The sequence below is a fragment of the Mustela nigripes genome, chromosome 4 (genome assembly GCF_022355385.1).
Source record: "Mustela nigripes isolate SB6536 chromosome 4, MUSNIG.SB6536, whole genome shotgun sequence".
Lineage (NCBI taxonomy): Eukaryota > Metazoa > Chordata > Mammalia > Carnivora > Mustelidae > Mustela > Mustela nigripes.
The window spans coordinates 135905168-135928110 of record NC_081560.1 but is presented as its reverse complement, the minus strand read 5'-3'; the positions used below and the strand labels follow the sequence as shown (position 1 = coordinate 135928110).

The 22943-nt window shown below is 51.5% G+C and overlaps 1 protein-coding gene across 2 annotated transcripts in view; it reads right to left on the bottom strand.

The window, feature by feature from the left end:
* HK1 (hexokinase 1) overlaps positions 1–22943 on the bottom strand; it is a 61792-nt gene that overhangs the window by 21954 nt on the left and 16895 nt on the right. For both annotated transcript variants that reach the window (XM_059397611.1, XM_059397610.1), the window contains exons 2-7: positions 21495–21657; positions 10417–10565; positions 5747–5866; positions 2661–2756; positions 1953–2052; positions 1666–1849 (exon numbers count right to left, since the gene is read on the bottom strand). In XM_059397611.1, coding sequence (XP_059253594.1) covers positions 1666–1849; positions 1953–2052; positions 2661–2756; positions 5747–5866; positions 10417–10565; positions 21495–21657 — 812 coding nt within the window. The remainder of the gene's footprint in view (positions 1–1665; positions 1850–1952; positions 2053–2660; positions 2757–5746; positions 5867–10416; positions 10566–21494; positions 21658–22943) is intronic.

The following is a 22943-nucleotide window of genomic DNA, read 5'->3' as shown; positions in this document are numbered from 1 at the left end:
CCACCCCCATCCTTCATCTGTCCATCCCCATCCCCCCTCCGTATCCACTATCCATCCACGCATCCATCCAGCCATCATTCCAAAAATGCTTATTGCAAGGCAACTGTGAGCCCAGTTCACCATTCAGCCAAGGGCTATAGTTCAGCCCCTTAGAAAAATTCAGAAATAATTCAAAACGGATGGCAGCGAAATCCAGGTTTCCACCCAAGCCACAGGGGATCCCCCCACTGGAGCCAGGACAGATGGGCCTGGGTCATATCTGTCAGTTATCCCAGGTAACTGCCCTGCTCCACTGAGAAGGCAGCAGTCCCCTGCCCTTCTGATTAAGGGCATGACGGACACTACAGCTACATAATGTCTTATCTGAAACCCCTGGGGTCACGTATGCTTGCAAATGTGGAAGCGAGAGGGTTTTAGAGATGTAACACGCTGCATATGTACATATTACAGAATATCCCCCAGAGGTCCCTGAGACAGCAGGGCCATCGAGTAAAGCCGCAGCTCTCCCGTGAACGGATGAGTAGATGAACAGATTGGGGGAGAAAACATCTTTGGCTATCAGAGCTTTAACACTGGCATCCTTTATCCCAAGCTGGTACCCCAGTCTCTAGATACAAAGTAGATGTTCAAACTGGGTCTAAGAACTTGGCATTCTCTAACAAACCCAGGTTACTTGCCACCGCCATTTCCGGTGGAGGGCGGCTGGCCATTTACATGATGCCATTAGCTCGGGTGGAAAGCCCCCTCATCCAGCCCGGGGTGCGGAGATTTTGGGGGGATGGGCTTCAAAAATGACAAACGAACTCCCATGTCTCTCTGGCACGGGATAAGGACCCATAGCCAAGAGAGTCAGCACGCTGACAGCACCTGATCCCAGGGCGAGGCAGCTGGCAGGGCCGGCAGAGAGAGCCAGCAGCCCGCCGGCATCACAGAGAAATAGGAGCATGCACTGCAGGAACCAAATAGCTCAAATCAACAAATGCCCACACCGCCTTGAATAACATCACTCACACCTCTGCAGCCGGGAGCTCTCCGAGGCCAAAAGGAACCGGCCCAGTATGTCTGATGTTTGTTACCAACACTGACCCGTCTGCCCATACGTAACATGGGGGAAGCTTCTCCATGCTCTGGGCTCCCTAAGCTCTGTATGACTCCAAAGGTTAGCCCCCACTCCTCTGCAGGACAGATGTTCAAACGTGGGACACGCCTCCCCAACTAGCTCTAAGTACGGGACAGGAAGGGGGTCCTCAGTACCCTTGGAACCCAGCGCAAGGCGCTCAGGACGCTCACTCCCCTGGTCGGCAGCTGCCCTGCCTGCCACGGGGCCTCACTTCCCCCGGGGCAGCAGTGCGAGTGACTCCAGGGTGCACGAGGGTTTTGAAACCCTAGTTCTATACTAACACTTCTGTGCTCTTCATCTTCAGAACTTTTTACCAGGACACAATTACAGCGTAATTCAACAAAGAGAAAATCATTCAAAACATGCTTTTTAAAGCTGCAGCTGCTACAACCGCGTAGCTAGCCAAAGGAATGAAAGATTGTGCAGATTTGATGGGCTTCAGCTTTGTGATCACCTGCCTTTCCGCCCCCCTCATCTCAGCCCCTAACTCTGGCTAAGTATCCCCAAGGTCACGCACACAACGGGGCAGAAAAGGTGGGACTCACAGCTGCTTCCCGGGGTTGAGAGAGCCACGGTCGATCTCCCGGTCGAACTCGGTACGGATGTCCTCCAGAGACCCGTCGTCCCCAAAGGCTCCCCACTCCGTGTTGATGCACATCCTCCCCTCGTCGCCTTCCACCAGGTCGATGTGCCTCAGTTCCTCCATGTAGCAGGCATTGGTGCCAGTGCCTTGGAGAGAAAGAGGAACCAGCTCAGGAGCTGCGAGAGCGGGCTGCCTGTGCCTTCTGGAAACCCCGGCTGAGGGAGGGCATGAGGAAAGGGGTGACGTTACCGATGATGAGGCCAACTTCACACTGCTGGTCATCATAGCCACAGGTCATCATGGTCCCTACTGTATCATTCACCACGGCCACAATGTTGGCGTCGTAGTCCTGGGGACACAGAATGGGGCTGTCTCTGTCCACTCTCACATGGGAGCAGAGATCACTGATGTTTCCAAGAGGGCACGGCCAGTGAGCCCCCGTGTTCGGAGCCAGCACTGCTCCTGCAATGGGGTGTACCGCTGCTCCTGACTGCTGGCCCCCAGACCAACCGGATGAGAGTGCAGTGGTTCCAGCACAGAAACCGCACGGTCACCTTCATTACCCGGATTAAGACTCTCTTCCGAGCAGAGGCATAGCCCTCCGCAAACCACGCACTACAGCCCCGTGCTGACGGCCCTTGTTCCAGCCACGCAGGCGACCCCCGCATGTGTCAGCTGCCTCCACACAGCCCAGCACCCCAGTCAGGAGGAGGCAGCTCCCGCCCCTCATGGGGTTCAGGAACTCCATGCAGCGCTTCTGGGAACCCCACTTTGAACCACCCTGACCTTCCGGGCTGTGGACTCTCCCTGTTCATCTGCCTTCAGGACACCTAGCGTGATGCCTCCGGCCATGCCCAACTGCCTCCAGGAAGGGCCTGGTCTGTTCCAGACCCCAGCCTCCTCCCCACACCGCCCCACCTCCACACAGCCGGGACAGGTGGCCCAGAGAAGAGTTACCCCGCGCTTCTTGATGGCTTTGTTAAGCAGCTTCACCACATCCATTCCCTCCACGCCGCTCGCTTTAAATTTCTTTGTCCAGGTGATCAGGATGCCCTGCGAAGGAGAGCCGGTGGGGGTTGGATGAGGGCTGGGAGTCCTGCAGAAGCCCCAGGTCCCTGAGGAGGCCGCTCAAGGGCCGTGAGAAAGCAGAGGCCCAGAGAGGACAGGCGGCTCCCTCCAGATCACAGCGGGTAACCACAGAGCCAGACTCCGTCCCGTCTCCTGTCCACCCACTGGCAGGACGGATCTCTCTGGGGGATGCCACGGAAAGAAACCGTGCGGCTCAGGCTAGAATCCAGCGTGCAAATCTGCCTGGATGTCGATTACACAGCCAGACTTCAAGTAAAAAGAGAACAAGAGAAATCCTGTTACTACCTGATCCCCCTCCATGCTGGCAAGCCAGAGCCCAGCTCCCAGAGCCCGGAGGGAAGACAGGCAGAGCCAAATGGGGAAGAGAAACAAAATGTCAGGAGAATTCTTGGCTACTGAACTTCTAGAGCCAGGTGCTAGAGACATAAGGATAATACCCAGCGCATATGACTTGTGCCTCTTCCCTAACTTTGGAATTTAACCCCCATTTGTAAGCAGCAACTCCACTAATGGGTCCAATAGGCCCCATCTCTGTTTGTGTATTAATGGAGACTTATCAACAAGACTAGACAGCCAATGGTCACTCACTTGAGAATCGGGAAGGGTAGGAATTTTAGTCTTTGCTTTACATCTTTATATTATCTATATAAATAGCATTATATAATTGCTTTTGTATTTTTTTTAAATCAAAGAGTCGAAAAAAATAAATGTTATACTTAACTATTTTTTCTCTGAATGGAGAAATATGCCCACATGTGCGGCAGGGTAGGAAAGAGCTGTGGTTCAGGCCCCGTGGGCCTCTGAAGTGCCACAGGGGTGGGTGCTTGTCCACACGCAGCCCGCCCCCGCTCACAGTGAAAGCCACACAGAACGGGGCGGTGCTTAGGAGATGTGGTTCTCTGTGGCTCTTTGTTCAGCAGCAGCCTGCTCCTAAGCCAGGCATTCCAGAAACCCCTAGACCCTGTCTTCTTCCCCTCAACCCCAACCTGCAAAAGCCTCAGAGAGTATGTTGTGGAAAGAATATGGAGTTGCAAGTCAGGAGACCAGTCCCATTCTCACACCTCTGCCCACATCCTTGTGGGCAGCTCCCTGGATTCCTCTGAGGATCACTTTGCTCATCTGGGGAATAAGGCAGCTGGTTTAGATCTGGAGAATCCAGAAGGTTCCAGGCAGCCCTGAAGAGTGTGCTGTGCATAGCATCCTCCCCGCCCATGGGTAATTAGTCTCACCGGCTTCCCAGCAGGCAGTGCAGCCCAGCCTAGGAAGCCCTCCTCGGATGGGGGTCAAGGCCTGGGAGGGGGGGCCCCTCTCACCTCTCTGCTCACAAAGCCCCTCTAACAGACACATCTTCCCTGCCCTGGGGGGCTCTCCTGCCTCTGAGGATATTCTCTCCCCCTTCTGCAATGCCTTCCTCCCCAGAAGATGGCAGCTTCTGTGGGGCGGGCCCCATCTGCTCCCTGTCCTCTCCCAGGGCCTAGCCCAGCCATCCGGGGATGGCACGTAGGCAGTGTCCCTGACGACGGAGCTAGGTCGAGCAGTCTCTGCCCCCCTTTTCCCAGGGGGATGTGATTGTCACGTCTCTGCTCTTAGAGGCCAAGGAAAACTTAGTACCAAGAACAGGCCTTGAGAAAGGTTCAAGAAGATACTATGGAGGCCAAAGTGATCCAAACACCTTGGAGGTGTTACAAGCCAGACACCAGAGAGTCTGGATAGGCCAAAGCAGTCCTAATGGGGATGGGGACAGCAGTGTCCCAGAGGTCTTCAATGGGGGGAGGGGGAAGGAACGGGTGACAGGAATGTCTGGGATTCTGGCCCTAGGTCTGCCATTAATAAGCCCTGTGACCTTGGGAGGTCTGGTTTTCCAACTGGGCACTGATTGGTTTGCCCTACTAAGCCCTCAAGCCCCCTCCTGCTCCAACATGATGTGATGATACAAAGGGCACAGACAGAAGGGCTCCGAGGGCATGAAGCAGTGGCCAAGACAGGACGCTTACCCTACCAATAAAGACACACAGGGGAGCTGCCCAGAAGCGTGGAGGGGGCCATATGCACCAACACTACTCTCCTGCAGGGAAGCAGACTGGTTAGGAGCACCGGCCCGGGAGCCAAACCGCCCAGAGTGAGTCTGGGCTCTGCTGCTTCCCAGATGGGTGATCCTGGGCAGGTTCCTGACCCCTGCCAGCCTCAGTGTCCTCATCTGTAAACTGGGCGTGTTTGAAGATACCATGTTCACTGTGGGGTGCACGTTCGAACAGAGACCCTGGTACCTGACGGCCCCTCGGTAACATGAACTCTCAGGGTCCCTATTATGAGAGGCTTGTTCACAGGTCGCTGTGTGTGTTTTCTGTCTCTCATGTCGCATCTACTCATTCTGTCTCCGTGCGTGCCATCCGAGGCACAGTGGTGCCCTGGGGTTTGTCTGAGTCCCTCCCTGCTGAGCAGGTGAATGAATCAACAATGACCCACAACACCATGGGCACGAGGACCCAGACGGAGGTCACAAAGGGCTTCTCTGGGGATGGAGCTGCTCATGTGCAAAGCTTTGGACATGAGCTGCTCGGGTGCAGCCCGGGCACCTGAGACATGGGATCCTGACCAGACTCCCCATTCCCGGGACAGCCTCCAGGTAAACTCCACATTGCACAACCCTGACAAAAGGTTTGCCCGCCTCTCACCACTTCCACCAAACCTACTGTCTTTTCTTTCACTTGCTTGGATTTTATAAATGTCCACACCTACCCCGTCTCCAGAAATATGGAAATCCCTAAGTAATTGAAAGACAAACACAGTAACACGATCTCACGTTAATTCCTACAAATGTTTCTTGAGAAATACAAGATAGGCGGGCCATCTGTCCAGGAGAGCAAAAGGGGAGAAAGAGTTGGGAACGGGGGCTCATTGACTTTCCCACTCTGGGGCTCCTCCGGGGCCCACCAAGCCCAGAGTGTGCTTACCTCGTCTATTCTGGACTGCCGACAAGGGAAGGAAAATGTGAATCCCACAGGTAATTTCTTGTCCTTGATTTTTTTTTTCTCCATGAAGTCTCCCAGGCACTCAGCCACATGATCAAAAAGCTGGAGGAAGCACAAGAGAGCTGTAAGGAGGGAGAGAGGGGAGCCCACATTTGGGGGAAAAATGTAAACACTTCCCTTTGCACACACAGAAAAGAGCGCGGCCATAACGGCTGCCCATTCCCACGGCGCCCTGCAGCACCCCTACAGCACCCCGCAGCCCTACCGGGAAAGCCAGGCTGGGTGTGAATGCTAGAGAGAGTCCCTTAAAGAGAGACTTCCCTGCAAGACGGCACAGCGCAGGAAGCCATTCAACCCTTCAATTAGAACTAGCCACTGGGTGCTGAGGAAATTTTAAAGTACTAGAAAATCCCCCCAGCCCTCCATAACAGCGGAGCAGAGGGTCTCTATCAGCCCAGGGGTGGCGAGGTGTCTGGTCCCTTCTCTGGATCTGGATCTTTATCTATATCTACCTCGGTCTGTGCAAATTCCAAAAATTCTATGGGCCATTCCAGAGCCTCTAGCCCACTGGCATGATTTCACAATCTTCAGACTGTCTTATTTTTACTTTTTACTGAAGTCGGATACACACGCACAGAAAAGTGCACACAGCCAAAGCACAGCGTTCACTGGCTTCTCCCCAGCCCACCTGCCTGTGTTGCCAGCACCCATGACGAGAAACCCAGCTCTGCCAATGCCCAGACTCCTCCCTCGCACCCCCGGTGGTAACTGCCACCGCCTAACCCCACAGGGGCTCTCAGCGGTCACTGTGAGGTCTAGCGCTCTGGATTCGCTCTGCCAACTGTCTACTACGCATAAATGCAAGGAGGGTGCGCTCTTCGGTGTCCGCCTTCTCTCCCTCCACATTATGTGTGGGAGAAACATCCACACTGTCGTGTGCCTGTAAACTAGTCATTCTTGTTGCATTCAGTGGATTTCAATTTAAATTCACCTTCTCCGTGGCCCATTGCCTGGGAAGGCTCACCACCTCTAAGGCAACCTTTTTGGATCTCTCTTAATACTTCCCCTCATCTCTAAAATGTATCCAGAATTGAATATAATGTTTCATATGTGTTCTGAACACAGGAGAGCTTAGTTCAACTAAGACTTTCCCTTTTCCTTGGCTCTATACCTCTATTAATGTAATCAAAGCATATATATGCTCTTTTGGCAACCAAGCCAGTTTAGGTAACCCTGCCTTTTTCACATGGATCTGGATCTTTATCTATATCTACCTCGGTCTGTGCAAATTCCAAAAATTCTAGTAACACTAGACCTCCTTTATGTATGGGACTGACAAAGTCACGGAGCTTCCAGAAGGCCAGAAGAAGGCAGTGTTGGCAGGGCCAACCACGTGGTCACAGGAAGCAATCCCAGCCCATGTTCCCAGACAAGGCTCTCTTCCCGGAAAGCTTTCCTTGCAGGGATATCCTCAAGAGGGGGCCGGAAGTCATCGTTCCTATCCCCAACTTTCCTCAGAAGTTTCTGACCCAGCTCTACAGTCTGAATTTCCTGTGGGGGTAATGGAAAACCCGCCAATTTTGATTTAAGAGCCTCTGTCCCTGAATCACCATTACTCAGACTGTGGCTGCAGCCGGTGACTCTGAATGAAGAGACACATGACCACCTTCCCTGGAGGAGCCCGGCTAAGTCTCCAGCGACCTACATTTCTAAGTCACATAAAGCCATTACTAAGTCCGTCAGCGAGCCCCAGGTCATCTGCTCTCACAAGCCCCATGCCCTGCTGTGACCCTCCCAAGAGATGGCCCCCAGGGCAGGAGGAGGGTGGAAGGAAGGCCCAGGCAGGAAGAAACAGGGAGACGGCAGGCTGCAGAAACGGATTCCCACGGATGAGGCTCTGTAGCGCTTCCAGATCCAAGCCAAACACAGCTACCCCGCAGCGCTCTGTTAAGAAGGAAATGCCCACAGCCGGGAGCTCCCAGCCTGCTCAAAGAGACCGGAAGCCACCACCACACTAACCTAAGCCTGTGACCGACCAGGGAGGGAAGCTAGTCTGCCTCGCTGGGCTCAAACTTCTTGTGTCTAAAAAGCACGATTTTTTTCTTTCCAAACAATGCAATCATTATTTTAAAAAACCCCAGAGAGTCAGTTTCTCCCCATTGAAAAGGGTAAAAATGATGAAAACAAAAATTTAAATATTATTCAAAATTTCCCAAACTAAATAAGTGATTTAGATTATTAAAGCTGAAAGATGAACTGAACTTTTTGGGATAGTGTGTGTATGTGTGTGTGTGTGTGTATGTGTGTGTAAAGAGGGGGGAAGATAAAGCAAATAGTTAACGGTTGGGGAATGTGGATGAGGGTATATACTGGAGGCTCCTGGTGCTTATCTTAAAACTTCTCCATAAGTTTAATACCATTCCAAGTAAAAGGTTTAAAAATCTATTTAAAATTCCTGTATGTTTCAGAAGATGAGACCACCACCCCGTGAATTCAGGGCTGTTCAGTCTGAGACTCTGCTGCTTCACAGGCACGTGGGGCCCTTGGCCTCCTGCCGGGATTCTACAGGTCTGTCAGAAAAATGGCCTCTGATACTTGTGTCTAACCTCAAACCAAACTTCTGAAGCAGAGTTTCCTGTCTCATCCCTACTTTCAACTGCCCACCCTCTTCCTCAGCCCCTGGACTCTCCTCCACAGCCCTCACATTTCCTCGCCAACCAAAAGGTTTAAAGACAAAAAGACCAGACCCAGGCTCAGAGTGGTCCACGTTGCTGAAACCCTACTAACCGGGCCCAGACTACGTGGGTGCAACTCCCAGCTCCACCACTTCTGAGCTGTGTGACCCAGCAGGCGGGTGCTTAACATCTGCGCCTCTGTTTTCTCATCTGTAAAATGGGACGGGCGGCGAGCGGAGGGCGCACACAGAGCTCCGTGAAGTACTGCAATAATAACACAGCATCGTTCCCCTTATCGCCATCCTCATCACCTTCTCTTTGCAGACTGCTTGGAAGGGGACGGGGCAGAAGCAGACAGCAGGAAACAGTGACCCTGGAGCTGAGAAGATGGAGACAGAGGCTGGGACAGAGGACGTCATGGGGGGCGCAGGAAGTAGTCGTCACTGTGGAAGTGAATATACAGCCAGGTGGGCCCCTGTTGGGGGCACCCCCTTAATTTACAGACCCTGCTCCTAAAAGGTGAAGCCGAAGTATACAGGACCATCTCAGCACAGGGGACAGTCCTGAGGGCAAAGGCAGCAAGGTGGCTCAACCCAAGGCCAGTTGGAACAGACAGTGACAGGTCAGTACTCGCTGCCAGGTGGGAAGAGCAGGCTGCCACCTGGAGGCTGCTGGTCCCGTGCAAGGACAAGGCAGCAGTCGCCAGGCTGGACTGGGAGATCCAGCAGCTGGCAGGCCTCGCGCACCATCGGACAGATGGGCCGGTTTCTGCAGCCCAGCAGTGCGGGGATAAGCAGGGGAACCTCCAGGCAGAGCCATCCAGTGAGTGACACACTCATCTGTGCTGGAGACAGTGTCCTCTTCAATGCTGCCTGCAACCCAGTCGGATAAGCTCTGAACCCAAGCCCCCAGGAGCACGTGAAAGGCTAGGATTAGCCCTTTTCTCTCAGAACAGAAAAAAAATAAATAAATAAAAATAAAAACCAACCAACCAACAAACAAAAACCACGGAACCGGCAGAGTGCTGGCTCCGGACCCACCCACATTAACTTAGAAACAAAGTAGAGCCAAGAGGAGAAGGCTCCTGGGTCTCATCTCAAAGTCCAGCTTAGAACAAATGAGTTTTCTGGAGAACTTAGTCATGAACCTTTACGGGAACACACCCTTCCTAAAGCAAACAGTTGGCGAGCTCTGAATACATATCCGGGGCAGCAGCCATGACTCGGGGGCAGCAGCCATGACGGGAGGCGAGCTCCAGACCAGAGGGGCCGGAGCAGCTATGAGAGGGCGGGAGGAGCAAACCCCACGCGTGGCGGGCAAACAGCACACAGGCAAACTGGAAGCCATGATCTGGAAGCAAGGGCCCCACCGCTCACCACAGCCAGAGAGATGGGGAAGGGCAACAAGCCCTTCCGATGGTGCCGGCAGCCCCTTGGCCAGCTCTGGAAGACAGCCCTCCCAGGGGTGCTCCACCAAGGGGACGGGCCTCAGGCATCAGATGTGAGGAAAGGAGGTGGTGCCTTTCTGAACCAAGGACTCACAGGAGGCCATTCAATCCGGTAGCCAGGAGCCCTTGACCAGCCCTGGGGCCACGAGCTCACATTGCTGTGGCCCCACAAGGTGACATGAGGCCTGGGCCCCAAATGAGGTGGATGAGGAGGCCAATGACCTAAAGAGCTGCTTTCACCCAGGCGCTCTGCGAAACCTGCCCCAGGGGGCCAACCCCAGGATCCTTAGGAAATGAATGCATTTACCCACAGAGCTGCCGGGCACCCTCTTCCCGGCACTCCCCTCCCACCTGCCAATTTTCCCAGATGGTGGGCTCTCTTTCAGTGGTCACACCTTTCCACCCAGCTGCCCCTCTCCGCGGGAATCTATGAGGGACTCCTTCCAGGGGCTCAGACACCAGAGCTTGGGGGGGCGGGTTCCCGGAGGCAGGAGCCCATTGGGGCCAATCAGAAGGGAGCAGGGACCCACCTGGCTTCCGCTGCCGTGCACGATGTTCTCCGGGGTGTCATAAATCTCGGACTCCATGTGAACATTCTGGTTTTGCTCATGATTCACTTGCACCCTCAGAATTCGAAAGGAAGACCCGCCAAGATCCAGGGCGATGAAATCTCCCTTTTCTGTTTAGGGAGACAACAGGGATCACATCAGGGTCACATGTGACGGGAAGGCCCCACACACTGCCCGCCTCTTGACAGGGCCCAGCTGGCCTGCTTCTCTCATGTAAACCTCACCCAACCACTGCCTCCCCGGAAAACACGCCAGGGAAACCTCCCCAGCCTGACACGTGCGGGCCAGCTCCAAGCAGGGGAAGGCGAGGGCCAAATTCCATTCAGAGGCCCACCCTCTGGGCTTTCTCTAAGGCCCAACCCCTTCCCCCAGGCAGCACCATTAGCCATAAGATAAAAAGAGCATTTCAACTCCAAGAACACCCCATACCTGAGGTCGGTCCCATGCCTTGAGTTCCTAACACACCCCCACTCACTACCCGTGGGAAGAGGGATAGGGGATAAATTGTGGTAAAATCTATATAACATAAAATTCACCACTGGAACCATCTTTAAGCAGTGATAAGTACAATGTTGTGCCTGCATCACCACCACCATCCATCTCCAGAACTTCTCCCTAGAAAACTCTAGAACCATTCCCTGCTCCTCCCCTAGCCCCTGGTCACTGCCTCTCGGCTTGCTGTCAGCATGGATCAGGATGCCTGATTGCAGGAGTGGAATCACACAATACTTGGCCTTGTGTGTCTGGCTTCCCTCACTTTGCATAATGTCTCAAAGTTCATTCTGTAGCCTGTGTCGGAGTGTCCCACCTCCTGAAGGTGGCTGGTAGAATCCACTGTAAGTCATTACCTCACTGCCTATCCATCCAGACACCTGCCGGGGAAGGTGTTGTCTCTACCCAGGGAAGGCTTGTAACAGAAGTCTCTCTTGGTCACGTAGGAGGAAATGGCCTGACATGGTTGCAGCCTTCAGGTCTGATGTGGGCCCTGACGGAGGCGTGCTTCAGTGGGACACAGATGATGGCACTGTACGCAACCCAGGGCCACCAGATGGCAGCAAGGAAGGCGGCCGTGGGAAGGGTCCCAAACCATCCAGCCACCATCTAACATTCCTTACCCTCTTTCCGCTGGTAATTCTCACATGCTTCCAGAAGCATGGCGAAAATCTGTGAATTTTACTACTGATGTGACATCCTCAACTGATCCAGTGGGTATCGGGCCAGGGGTGACAGCCCCCCCCCCCCCCGCCACCCAGAGCCCCGATAGTCCCCAAAGTCCCCAATCCTACAGCAGCATAGACATAAGTCTGCTTGGGATCTCATCTTCCTAGGGAAGCATCTTTAACATTGTTTTTCGATAACGGCATCATTGAGATCTAAAGCACCAGACAAGTCACCCGCTTGAAGTGTGTAATTCCGTAGTTTGTCGCATCATCTGTGATGCGACCAGGGCTACAGACCAGTTTTAGAGTGCTTTCATCACTTCCAAAAAGAAGTCCTGGACTTTTTAACTGTCTCCCTCTCAAACAAGCACCCTCTTCTCCCCCCTGCTCTAAGCAACCATTAATCTGCTCTCCATCTCCACAGCGGTGTCCATTCTGGACCATCTGTATGAGTGGCATCACACAGCATGTGGCCACCCGTGGCCAGCATCCTGGTGTATTGGTCAGTATGTCATCTCCATACGGCCAAATAATAGCCCATTGCATTTACCCATTTGTCTGCGGATGTAATATCTGGGTGGTTTCTACCTCTGGCTGTCAAGAATAACACCACAATGAACATTTCTGTACAAGTTCGTGTGTGCCCTGTGTCTATTTCTCTTGGGTCTATACCTAGAAATAGGACTGCTGTCCAGGGGTAACTCACACTGAACTTTCTGAAGCACTGTCATCAGTGTCTGAGCAGCCGTTCCACTGTCCATCCCACCCATGATACGAAAAGGTTCCAATCTGTCACTTCCTCAATTCTCATCACCAACTTACTTTAGTTTGGTTCGCATTTCTGTGGCTAATGACAATGAGCACCTTTTCATGTGTCTCTTGGCCGTTTTTTTACCTTCTTTGGAGAAATGTCTATTCAGATACCCAGCTTGTTTTAAAAACTGGGTTGTCTTTGGAGTGTTGAGTTGTAAGAGTCCTTCACGTTCTAGACCTAAGTCCCTATCAGATATAGGACTTATAAATATTTTCTCTCATTCCATGGATTGGCTTTTCGCTTTCTTGATGGTGACTTTTAAAGCATGAAAGTGTTCCGTTTTGATGAAGTACAATATATCTGTTGCTTTTCCTTTGTTGTCTGTGCCTTTGGGGCCATATCTTAGAGGCCATTGCCAAATCCAGGGTCACAGAGATCCTCACCTACGATTCCTGCCAGGAGTTTTATAGTTTTAGTTCTTACACATCAGTGTTTGATCCTTTCCGAGTTGATTTTTCTTTATGGTGTGAGGTAGGGGTCCAACCTAGTTCGTTTATGTGTGGATATCCAGTTATCCCAGTACATTTGCTGCAAGACAGCTCTTTCCTTCATTGAACAGTCCTGGCACCTTTGTCAAAAATCAAGTGACCATACAGGTATGGGTTTCTGAACTCTCAATTCTGCCCACCTCCCCCAATTTTGATATATAATTGATACCCTGAACTCTCAATTCTGATCCACGGCCATCCTTATGCCGGTACCACAGGGTCTTGATTAATGTTACTTTGTAATAAAATTTGAAACGAGGAAGTGAAAGTGTTCTAACTTTGTTCTTCTTTTTCAAGATTGTTTTGGTGTTTCTGTGTCTCTTGAGCTTTCTTCTTCTCAATTTTTAAGGTAATGGTTAGGAAGAATTAAAAAGCCTCTTTTTTGTAAATCTTGTATTTGATTCCATCAATTTGTCAGCTCTGACACACCACTCTATTTCTGGAACTCAGAATGGTGTTTGATATACAGTAAGAGCTCAACAAATACTTCAACTCAGGAGGGTGGTAAGGAATCAATAACCAAAGAATTCTCCAAGTGAATTTTCCCCATTCTTAACCTCGCTCTCAAGTTCCTTGATGGAAAAAAACCACAACTTGGGCTTGTTTGCATCTTACCCATGGCACCCAGGAAAGATCAACAAATACTCAGCAGATGCTTGGTTATAGGGGATGGTGACCCAATCATTCCCTCACTCAAGGTAGCCCTGCTCATTGGTCTTTAAGCACAGAGCAGTGACACTGCTGGCCAGTTGGCTTCTTAGCTTACAGCTTTGTTGAGAAATTATTCATATAGCATACAACTCATCTTATTTTTTTTAAGGTTCTTATTTTAATTCATTTGTTACAATTCATCCATTTTAGTGTAGAACCCAGTGGTTTTCTAGTGTATATACAGAGTTGCACAACCATCACCACTACCTAATTTTAGGACATTTTCGGCATCCCAGATAGGCACTCTGTACCCATGAGCCATCACTCCCCACTTCCTGGCAACCCCTCTCATCCACCAACAATCACAAATCTACTATGTGTCTCTCTAGATCCTCCTACTCGGGACATTTTGTGTCAATGGACGCATACAAGAGCTAGTCTATTGTAGATGGCTTCTTTCACCTTCTATAGCTGATGTTTTCAAGCTTTGTACATGTGGTGGCATGTGTCAGTACCGCATCCATTTCTGGGACCGAATTATATCCCATTGTATGAATATTATGATATGATGCCACTGGTTTTAAATTGTTTCTATGGCCCAAAGGAAACAGACCAAGGGAGAATGCCAAGAAGCAGGTATCACAGATCGGTAGGAAATTCTGACCCTGATTTTGTGGGGTGTTCAAATCTATTTAGAGGGCTTTTTTGTTTATTTGGGGTTTTTTTTTAAAGATTTTATTTTTAAGTAATCTCTACACCCAGTGTAGGGCTCCAACTCACAACCCTGAAATCAAGAGTCGCATGCTCTACTGACTGGGCCCACCAGGCACCACGGTTTAGAGTTTTCTTAGGGTTCCCATCAGAACCCTAATCTCCATGGTGCTCAGTTAAAAAACTGAATTTGGTACAAGGCTGCTCCTCCTCTCGGGAAGACGAATTACTAGAATATCAAAAGCTTTTATTTTATTTTACCATCAACCAACATTCACGGAGCCTCCGTGCATTCTAGCTAAGTCCTTCAGATGCATCATTTTATTTTTAACTCCCTCAACCCTATGTGATCCCCATTTTACAGGTGAGCAAGTAAAGGCTGGGAGGGGTCAGACGTCTAGCCCAAGCTCACAACCTAAGTGGCAGAGCCAGAATGTGAACCCAAAGCTTAGAGTCATTACCAGAATTCCAACTGCCTGCTGGACAGACATCATGGACACAGGCCCCCAGGGGTCGCTGTGGACTGAGACTCCAGCACCACCAGAATGGCCGCCTTTCTGGGGCTCCTCAACATCAGCGACTCCTCTCGGATTTTGGGTTCGTTCTGCCTCATTCTCCAGTGAAGACAATGCACACTCAGTGAGGTAAACAATTCCAACCCACTTGAGCAGATGAACGAGCACAAAGGCAAACACTGTGCTAGCATGAACTTATGGGTGCTTTTTGCTTTGTTTCAACATTTTTTATTGCTTTAATGTTTAAATAAACATTTATTTATTTCCTGTTATAAACTGACTTTACATCGTAACTTAAAAAAAAAAAATAGCATGACCCATTTTTCGGTTGCTAGCCTGGTCCAAAGTCTCATTTCCAGTTGAATCAATGGTCTTAAGTGAAAGCAGCTTCTTATGCTCAGGGGCCAGGTGTCTGTGGGGAGGAGCTCGTGGTTAGTGGGGTCAGTGCCAAGTCAGATCAGGTGAGAGCTTTCAGATCCTGCTGCGGGAAGGAGTCAGGTTTCAGTCAGCACCTCCACGGGACCCAGACCTGAAGTTTTTCAAGCAGGAAAAGTGCAAATGACCTCAGCTGCCAATAACCAAAAGACTGGCCTTCGGGTACACGGGGCTGGGCCCCACTTCCACAACCCTGTGAAGACCAGTGATCCATGCCAGCCTCCCGCTGTGGTCTGTCCACTCCAGCTCTCCCCTGCTCTCCTCAACAAGCACAGATCAACAGGGTCCCAAGAAGTTCGAGTCAGACATGGCAACCAGAAAAGGTGACCTTGAGATGTCAGGAAAACACTAAACACTGGACACTCCCCACACCTGGAAGTGGGAGTTGACCATTTGAGGAGGGCCTTTCCCAGAAGGCAGTTTACATGGGGTCATGGTCAAGCCCAGCACGGTTCCTGGTCCCTCCCTGAGTGGTGGCCCTGGTTCCAGGCCATGTTTGTGACTGCCCAAAGAAATGGCACCTCCTTCTGTAAATCACATTTGCAGCTTGGGAGCTAGGGGACAAATATCAACTCATCTTCCTGGTTTCCAGAGAAGGAAGCTCAACCAATCCAGCTGAACAACCTGCTCCTGGTCACACCTATAGTGGCGCCACAGCCCCTCCCTTTTCTTAGTCACCCAAGTATTTGCAAATATTGTGATGCTCATTATCTTCTAGGGGTAAGTGGCTTATCTTCCTCAGCTGGTTGATAAGCAACTCGAAGGTGAGGGCAAGGTGACACGCTTACTTCCTCCCCCTCCACCCCAACTCCCCAGGGCTCATGCAAGGCAGGGAATCAGGGTTGGCTGCTAGTTTGAAAGAACTGTCTGGGTCAAATGTACGCCTGTCTGGTCATAATGTCTGCCAAGGCAAAAGATACCAAGGAATGACGTCTGGTAAGGGGAACAAGATTTCCAGTGAACTTTGGTGGCTGTCTAGCCTCTCTTTAGATAACTATCCTCCCCATTTTTCATCTGAGGTTGGGGGTAAGCTGAGCCCCTGCTCCCACTCCAGGGGGACCACTGGTCATCCAGCAGCATCAAGTCTCCCACCCTGGCCATCATGATTGGCTCAGGAGGGGCACATGACCTGAGTCAGCCAGCCAATCATCACCCTCTCCAAGACCATGGCTGGGACCAGGAGCTCTGAGGCAGCGTGGGCTAGAGCTGCCAGAGCCATCCTTGTCTGCCACCCTAAGGAAGAGGCAGCCCTCAAAGGCAGCCAGCACCCAGACTGCAAGAAGGGACAGGCGAGTCTTGGAATACAGAAGCCAACTTACAACTAGATTTCCCAGTTATATGAACCTAAAATGTTGCTCTTTTCGCTCATACAAATTTGAGTTCGATTTCTTTCAGCTACAAGGCTCCTGAGCCCGATACTCTTTCTTAGGGAAGGAATCCCCCAAACGCCTACTTGCCCTGCATAACAAAGGGCATCTATTGGATCTCAGGTTGGTTCCCCATTAGAGCTTTGGTGTCCCATCCCCCCCCAGCAGAGGAGGAGAGGAGCCCCCAGATCACAGCTCTGGTGCCTCTGCTGTGGGGGGACAGGAGTGAGACAGCCTGCCTCTGCTGTCCCCTTTTTTCTGCCTTCTCCCCTGACAGCATCATGGAGAGGCCAGTGAATTCTGAAAAATTCTGAATCTTTTTTGTCCAGGGCTAGACCTACACATTTAGGCCTGATGGTGGGGCTCCTGTGACTGGCAGCATCGGCGGGGAAGGGCCCTCCCAGAAAATTCTTACAAAGTTGGTTGTTAGATGACACTAGCGTTGAGGAGGACAAGGACCCACTAGAACTCTCACGGTGGCTGGCAGCTTCCAAAGCACTTTTCGTTTGATCCTTTTGCAGTCTTCTGAGGCAGGGAGGGCAGGGTCCGATAACCCATTTTACAGATGAGGAAATGGAGGCACAGGGAAGTTAAGGGACACCTCCAAGGTCAGGCAGATAATAAGGAGTAGAGCTGGAGATTAATCCAGTGTTCTGGGTTGGTTTGCCCCCCCCCTTTTAATTCAAGTTCGGCCTCTTTTTAGAGCACTGGGCTTCCCTCCAACTACCTCTTCAAAACTTTGGCCTCAACCTTCCTTCCTGCCCCTGCTGCCTCCTACTTACAACTTCTTCCCACATTGCCCATTTCTACTGAAGCCAGGAGAACCACTCTTCAGATGCTTCATTAAACAAAGCATCTGAAGGGCTTCTGGCGACTTTCCATTTTATGATGACCGCCATTATTCCCAGCAAATAATGGAAAACAAACACAGGGACAGATGTCTCTCTCAAGTCCAGGTCTGCACCGGACAAAATACAGGGCAAACAGAAAGCCCGCCTTCAGGAAATGCCTACCTTTGCCCTGTTGGATGAATTGATTCTGTATGTGAGATGCAAAGGCTCTCCCTGCATGTCCGCAACCCAGCTACTCAAATAACAGTTGTACGCCTCCATCAGAAACCCATCCAGAATCCGAGACACACAGGCTTCACGGGTAGAGAGACAATCCAATCATCTTGCCAGATCCGGAAACAGAGACAGGGAAAGGGAAGTGACCAGCCCAACTGCCATGGGTATTTTCTTTCCAATCTGGGGCCAATCTGGGGCCCCCAAAAATTAACTGAACACACTGCAAATCGAATATTTTCCAATGTATCCTTTGGGTAAAACATGTGCTTAGAACCATAACGCAGAAACAGTGAAATATTCAACTCAATTTACCCTCAAAAACCTTGCACCTAACTGGTATTTCCAATATCCTTACTGAGAAATGAGAAGAGAAAAAAGGGAGGTTTCATGAATGAGACCCAGAACGAGCACTTCTGAGGGAAGCGAGACGTGGAGGGCCAGCTGTCCCCAGAGACTCGCAGCTCTGAAAAGGGACCTTCTGTTTAGCCAAGTCACCAAAGTGAAATGGCTTCAATATCTTCCTTCTTTTATTTATTATTCATACCTTTCCTACTCCAAAAAGGATATGCAACAGCTAAAAGCCACTTTAGGGTTTAAAAAAAAAAAATTAACATATAGATTACTGAAGAGCAATTTAAAGAAAAACCACTGCCCATAAAAGATGGGCAAAAGGGGGAGAAATAATAAAAATGTGCTGATACATTTCAAAAAAAATCAGTGTTTTAAAACTCTGAGGCCAGTTCCCTGAGGTCAAGGTCAGCAGGAAAGGAAAGGAAAGGTTTGTTTCTCCCTTTGACTGGGAAGTCACCCCGCCCTTAGCAGGTGGGGGCATCTCTCCCCGAGCTGAGTCCAATTTATCCCTCAGTGGTTTGGGATTACCACTAATTCTGTCGCTGACTAATTATACAGTTAAAGCAGTGATTAACATTTAAAAAGGGAACACCTTGGTTTACTATCAAGGAGGTCTGCATTCTGACTACTCCAAGGGACTTCTGGTTGTTGGTTGATAAGGGGGTACAGGCCACAAAGGGACAGGGAGGGGACTGGGGGCAGGTATGCGAGGCCTTGGCCTTTCAGTCAGTGTCAATGCCTGTGTGGGGCTGTAGGGTCGGTTCCAAATGGATTGTGGGCCCCAGGGCATAGGAACTGAGCCCAACCGTGAATATTAGGAACAGCTATGGGGAGCAAGGCCATAGGGTGTGTTAGGGTTGCACTGTGACACCCCCCCCCACCCCGAAAAAGATACACTGAAGTCCTAACCCTTGGGACTCGGAAACGTGACCTTGTTTGGAAACAAGGTTAAGATGTAATCAGGTTAAGATGAGCCCTGAGTGTGGGGCCTAATCTGATTAGTATCCCCCGTAAGAGGGAAATGCCCTGTAATGACAAGGGCAGAGACTGAAGACATGCCGCTGGCAGGCCAAGTGCCACCAAGGACTGCCTCCCACCACCAGAAGCCAGAAGGCACTGGGAGGCAGGGGTAGGGCTGGGCGGGGTGAGGCAGAGAAGGGGGCAGAGAGCCATCAGGCAGACCCAGGCTGCACAGGAGGGGGATCCTATTACTGCAGAGCTTTGGTTTCGTCACCTGTCAATACCACTCTTCTATCCTCAGAGGCCCTAAGTATTTGTCCCATTCATACTGGGGAAGAGAGAGGCTCAAAGGAGGCCTGGGGCCCAGGCTGTGGGCTTCCGTTACCACACGTGTCATCACACTGAGAACATGGCTGACGGTCAGACACGTTCTTTTACACAACACGAAGAAAGAGCGAACACCAGCCGTTAGCATTTTACAGTGCAATGACAGCACAGTGCACTACAGATTCCAGAGCCATTCAAACTATCAAGTGCCTCAAAGTAGACGGAATGTGTAAGAAAAGAGCAAAGATTACGGGAAAAGGCAGGTACGCCAGGTTCAACAGATTTCTTTTCTGCGGGACAGCTCAAGGCCTACCGTGTCTTGGCATGTGTTATGAAAGTCGGAGGGAGGGCTGCAGAGGGTTTTCCCCCAGGGAGTCTGAATGCTGGGCCTTATTTTGAAAAATAGTCCATGGGGGTAAATGGCTAGGTGACTCGTACAGCTGGATCAGGCTTAGAGACCCTCGGCTCTGCAGAGGGTTCCTGGAAGGGGAAGGAAAGCACCCCCGCTGACATACGGTCCTGGCACAGACATACGGTCCTTGGACACGTTAGCCCTGGGCCAGTCCCACAGGATCAGGGGCCCCGCGGGCATCAGGTATCCCTCTGCACTCCCCCTAGCCAAGCCAGAGTAGGGGCCCTCCAGGGGCTGCTCACACCATTACTTCTCCCCTCCCCCTTCTCTTAGCCAGAAGCAGGCAAAGCCATGCGTCTCCAACAGAACTCTGCTCACCCTGGAAATGCTCACTGCTCCTAGATGCGGGACCACCCAGAGCTGGGAAAAGACAGGAGTGAACCACAAAGCCAGAGACATCAGGCCAAAATCCCGGGCACACCGCAGCCCCATCACTCCAGGGACCAGAATTTCTTGGGTGATTATTACGACGTTAAAACTGCTGGTAACCACGACCTCAAGGAACACAGGAGGAGGGAAGTGGAACAGATTTCCAACAGTCAAGAAGCAAGGAGAGACAACGCCAAACCCCACCTGCGCCACAGAGCCAACAGAGCACACGGCCTCCGTCAGCGTCCAGATCTCATCCGGGGCCTCTAGAGAGCCCGCACACAGGGCAGGACCTTCCCACCGCGGCCGGTCCGCTCCAGCAAGTGTGTGCTTGCCCATCCTTGGTGGACGCCTACAATGGCGGTTTTCCTGACACCCGTTCTGCAGACTGTGTACCAGAGGCTCCAAATGAAGGCTTGAAACGAAGCCTCCAGAACAGGGAAGAAACCGCAGGGGGGTGTGAGGACCAGGCTCTCAGGGTGTGGACTCCCAACCAGAGAGAAACAGGACCTCCCTATCATCTCCCTCCCTCTCATGTGCAACAGATGAACCCCAGTCCAGAGCACAAAACACCCCTCCGAGTGGGGTTCCTGGGAGGGTGCCTCACTGAGGCCACCAGAGGACTCCCCCCCCCCACCCCCCGCACCCCCCTCTGCCACAAACTACTAGCTGCAGGTCCGTCAGACAAAATGGCTCCACCGAGCCCGCTGAGCTGTGCCCTCTCAGCCTCCGCTCTGCCGAGAGCAGGAGCTAATAAGCCTGCTCCGCTGGGGAAGGGGTACTGATGATCCACGGGGAGCCCCCAACTCCCTTTTGTGGGGCACTGAACTTACAAAGATGCACACCGACAGGAGAATTTTTTTCTCCAGTTCTACCTCCCTTCGCTATTTGCTCTAGAGGCTACCTTCATGTCCCATCTGTAACATTTTGTTAGATGGGAACTTGACTCTCCCCTCTGAGTCCAATACCCAGCTAGCCCCTGGGATTGCTACTTATCTGAAGGGAGGTCTTGGTGCCCTGATGAAGAGATTTTCCTAAAATGAACTCATTTGTTCTGGAGCTTTTCATATTCTACAGACATAAGAGCAATGCACACGGCGTCTATAAGATCGGGACGCACGATCCTTCCCTATCATTAGCCATTAGACAGTCGGTCGAGTGAGGGCAGATCAGCCTTATCCAACCGTGGTAGCTCCGATGCCTGGCACATGGTAGATACTGAGCAGGCATATGTTGGATGGATGGATGGATTGATGGATGGACGGATGGACAGATGGATGGATGGGAGGACAGACAGATGAATGAATGGGTGGAGGAGTGAGGGAATAAATGAACAAATGTGAAGACAGTAGACAGGATGCTTTCACAGAGAATTCAGCTCTCGGAGCCCAATCTCTGGGTGAGAGACTCACCTGAACCATCGGGAATGGACCTTACAAAGGTCGGCAACATCTTGACTGTGGCTGTTGGATTAAAATCCCGGGAGAGGCCATTCTTCATCTCCTTCTTGAAACGAGTCATGATATCTATCAGAGTTTCATCGGAGAGCCGCATGGCATAGAGATATTTGTCAATCTGGGGGAAGGATAAGAAGGCAGGAAAGTGAGGTGAAGCCTGAAGGAGGTCATTTCAGCTTGAGCCTGGCTGGGGAGGGACAGGGCAAGGGCGAGGCGCCCGCCTGTGGAGGGCCATCCAGCTCCCACAAGTTGGGACACACCACACGACGGGATGGGCAGTCACACAAATGCCATCAGCCATGTCCCTCAGAGCAGTCTTGCAAATGGTCCAAGCCCCATTTCATCCTGCAAAATCAACCAGGTAGCTCCAATCCTTTCCAATCCTTGAATGCTCCACGGAAGTTGCCCTTTGATCCCCAAGCACACACCACAGGTGCCCTAAGCCTACCCACGGCTCCCTTCCGCTGTGAGAAGTGGCCGGCTCACCCGCAGATGGACGGCAGTGTCACAGAGGCTAAGAACGAGGGTGCCAGAGCCGGCCACGTGGGCTTCCACTCCCCGCACCATCACTTCACAGCTATGTGAATTTCAGCTTCCTTAACTGAGAAACGGACTGGATAAACAGGACCTAACTCACAGTTGGGAGTTTTAAGATCAGTTGAGACCGAGAAGCAGTTAGAACACAGGAAGTGCTTAAGAAACTTGAGCCAGGGACGCCTGGGTGGCTCAGTTGGTTGAGCAGCTGCCTTCGGCTCAGGTCATGCTCCCAGCGTCCTGGGATTGAGTCCCACATCGGGCTCCTTGCTCAGCGGGGAGCCTGCTTCTCCCTCTGCCTCTGCCTGCCATTCTGTCTGCCTGTGCTCGCTCTCTCTCCCTCTCTCTCTCTGATAAATAAATAAAATCTTTAAAAAAAAAAAAAAGAAAGAAAGAAAGAAACTTGAGCCATCGGTGTTAACGTGAGACAGTGGTGCTGGGGGGATTCCTTGGGCACGATTTCTTGGTAGGCAGAAATAGTGGCCAAAGGGCTGGAATCCTTCAGAACATGGAGTGGCAGGCCCAAGAGCAGGGAGACCTGAACCCCACCATCCCCAGAAGGTATGGGGACAGCCCCCAGGATCCCCCACACAGGGGCCGGGGCTGACATGCCCACACTCCCATCATCCCAAGTACTGACCCAATCTGCTGCTCTCCCTGGGCTCCCCATTCTCCTCGGGGTTCCAAGGCTTCTAACTGCCAGACCCCTCGGACTGTCGCTGGCTAATCTTCATTCATAGTATGTTCCCATTTACTCTCTCCGAAAGTATTTATTGGGCACCTCTTGTGTACCCGGGCTCTAAGTCCTCTTGTTTCTCTCCACTCATTCTTTTTGCTTCTCTTCGGCTCAGGAAGCCCCGACAGCCACGT